General features: G+C 37.7%; 1 protein-coding gene across 1 annotated transcript in view; it reads left to right on the plus strand.

The window, feature by feature from the left end:
* Nucleotides 1–280: 280 nt before the first annotated feature.
* Nucleotides 281–2097, plus strand: part of LOC105556265 (potassium channel subfamily K member 18) — a gene marked incomplete at its 5' end in the record, with an annotated part of 9078 nt that continues 7261 nt past the window's right edge. Inside the window, 2 exons of the mRNA XM_012003349.1 lie at nt 281–412; nt 483–666. Coding sequence (XP_011858739.1) covers nt 281–412; nt 483–666 — 316 coding nt within the window. The remainder of the gene's footprint in view (nt 413–482; nt 667–2097) is intronic.

Below are 2097 nucleotides of genomic sequence, written 5' to 3' on the forward strand. Positions count from 1 at the left end.
ATTTTCATCTGTCCCCTACAGTTGAGTTCGCTTATCAATTTTAACAATTTAATCCTTCATATTTCTGAAACCGTGCTTCTACGCTCAACTTCAAATTTTTTTCATATTAATATATCATTGTCAGCTATTATTTAGATCACAATTTGATTCGATCCGTTAAATCCATCAAACAAAACTTGCGGTTGCTCTTTTAACATACATTTTATCAAGACACAAATTTTCCAATTGTATACAGCAAAATTGTTTTTCAAAATTTTTAACTCCAAATGTGTGTTTCCAGGTTTTCCGGCAAATTGAGCTTCCGGAGGAGCTGAAACGCCTTGAATGTTTACGAGTGAAATTACGTGTGCAACGGTATCATTTTGTGGAGGCAGTTTCTAACAACACTGATGTGTTCAATCTGCATACCTTGGTGAGAGATTTACAACATCAGGACGAAAGTATTCAATTCATCACTATTCATAACACTCGTCGTATTTCAGGTAAGCGTGAAATTGCGTGATTATGAAGAAGTAATTCAGGAAGCAGCAGAAGCGGGTCTCCTGATCAGCTTTGTAACAGATATTATTGATCATGATGGTCGCTCGGAATTGCCACCCATTGTGACGGAGAGGTGGAGCATTCTCCAGGCAGTTTTTTTCGCCAGCACCGTCCTTACGACAATCGGTATCTAGTCTTAATTACAGTTCGACATCAGATGCGGATTACCCTAACAGCACCAAGTCGACTGTTATTTGACAGAAGAAGTCTAAAGTCGATTTCAAAGTCAAACATAAATATCAACTTTCACTTCGTTAATACTCAACAAATGACTCAACTATAGTTGACTGTTAGTCAGCCAATAAGTCGACTTCCAATTAGAAGTCTAACAATAAAGTCGACTTTTTTGTAATACTCAGAGAGCTGGTGAACTTTTTGTTAAGCGTGTTTTATAAACGCAGAAATTTTGTAGAAAGTTATTTTTTCCCTACCTGAATAAAAAATCAATCACATGTCTAGCCAGCGTCGACCAGAAGCGCACCCCCTCATTTTTTGAAGTTGTAAAAATGTTGAAACCAACGTTAAGTATGAAAGTTGAAATTTTAATATATAAAATTTTATATCTTTTTGAGTAATAAAAATGGCAGATGTCCTGGTTAGTGTGAACCTAAAGGCAGGCAATTGTAAAGTTGTATTATTAATGGTGGTATTTACTTTTCATTTCATAAAGGTATTTTATAACAACAGAAACATGTTGCAAGTTTTACAACATATTTCCAGTGCTATGAGAGTAATGTATGTTGAAAGCTAGACCAATTTAATAAACAAAACAGCGTGAAAGGTAGTAAGTAATGTTTTCTGTGAGTGCGACGGAAAGAAGATTATGTGGATGCACGCGCACGAGAAAGAGAGGGCGTATACAGAACATGCATAATGGTAATATATGATATAAAAAGAGTATACGTGTACTTAAATGATATATACACGAGGCTTGAATAAGTTCTCGCTGTTTTTTTCGTGAAAATAAATATACTTTATTTAAAACAATTAGTAAAAAATATGTCATTCAAAATATTGTCCATCGTTAGTCACTACTATTTCCCATCTTTCTGGCAGCATATGAATTCCACGTCGGAAAAATGACACGTCTTATGAGGCTATCCAAGAATCGACTCATTTTTTGGCATCATCATAAGAATGGAAGTCAGCCAGGCCATGAGTTATCGATCGGAACAAGTGGTAATCGGAAGGAGCAATGTCTGTGAATACGACAGGTGGTGTAGGACTTCCCGTTTGAGCGTTTCCTAATAGGTTTTGACCGGTTTTGCAACATGTGGCCGAGCGTTGTCATGCTGCAAAATCACTTTGTCGTGTCTCTCCTCGTATTGCGGCCGTTTTTCCTTCAATACCGGGCTCAAACGCTTCAATTGTAGTCGGTAGCGATCTCCCGTAATAGTTTCGTTGGGTTTGAGCAGCTCATAATACACTACACCTAGCTGATCCCACCAAATACAGAGCATGAGCTTGGAACCATGGATATTCGGCTTTGCCGTCGATGTTGATGCATGGCCGGGCTTATCCCACGATTTTTTACGCTTGGGGTTATTGCCCAGATAG

The sequence above is a fragment of the Vollenhovia emeryi genome, unplaced genomic scaffold (assembly GCF_000949405.1).
Source record: "Vollenhovia emeryi isolate VEMERY1.0 unplaced genomic scaffold, V.emery_V1.0 DF940159.1, whole genome shotgun sequence".
NCBI lineage: Eukaryota > Metazoa > Arthropoda > Insecta > Hymenoptera > Formicidae > Vollenhovia > Vollenhovia emeryi.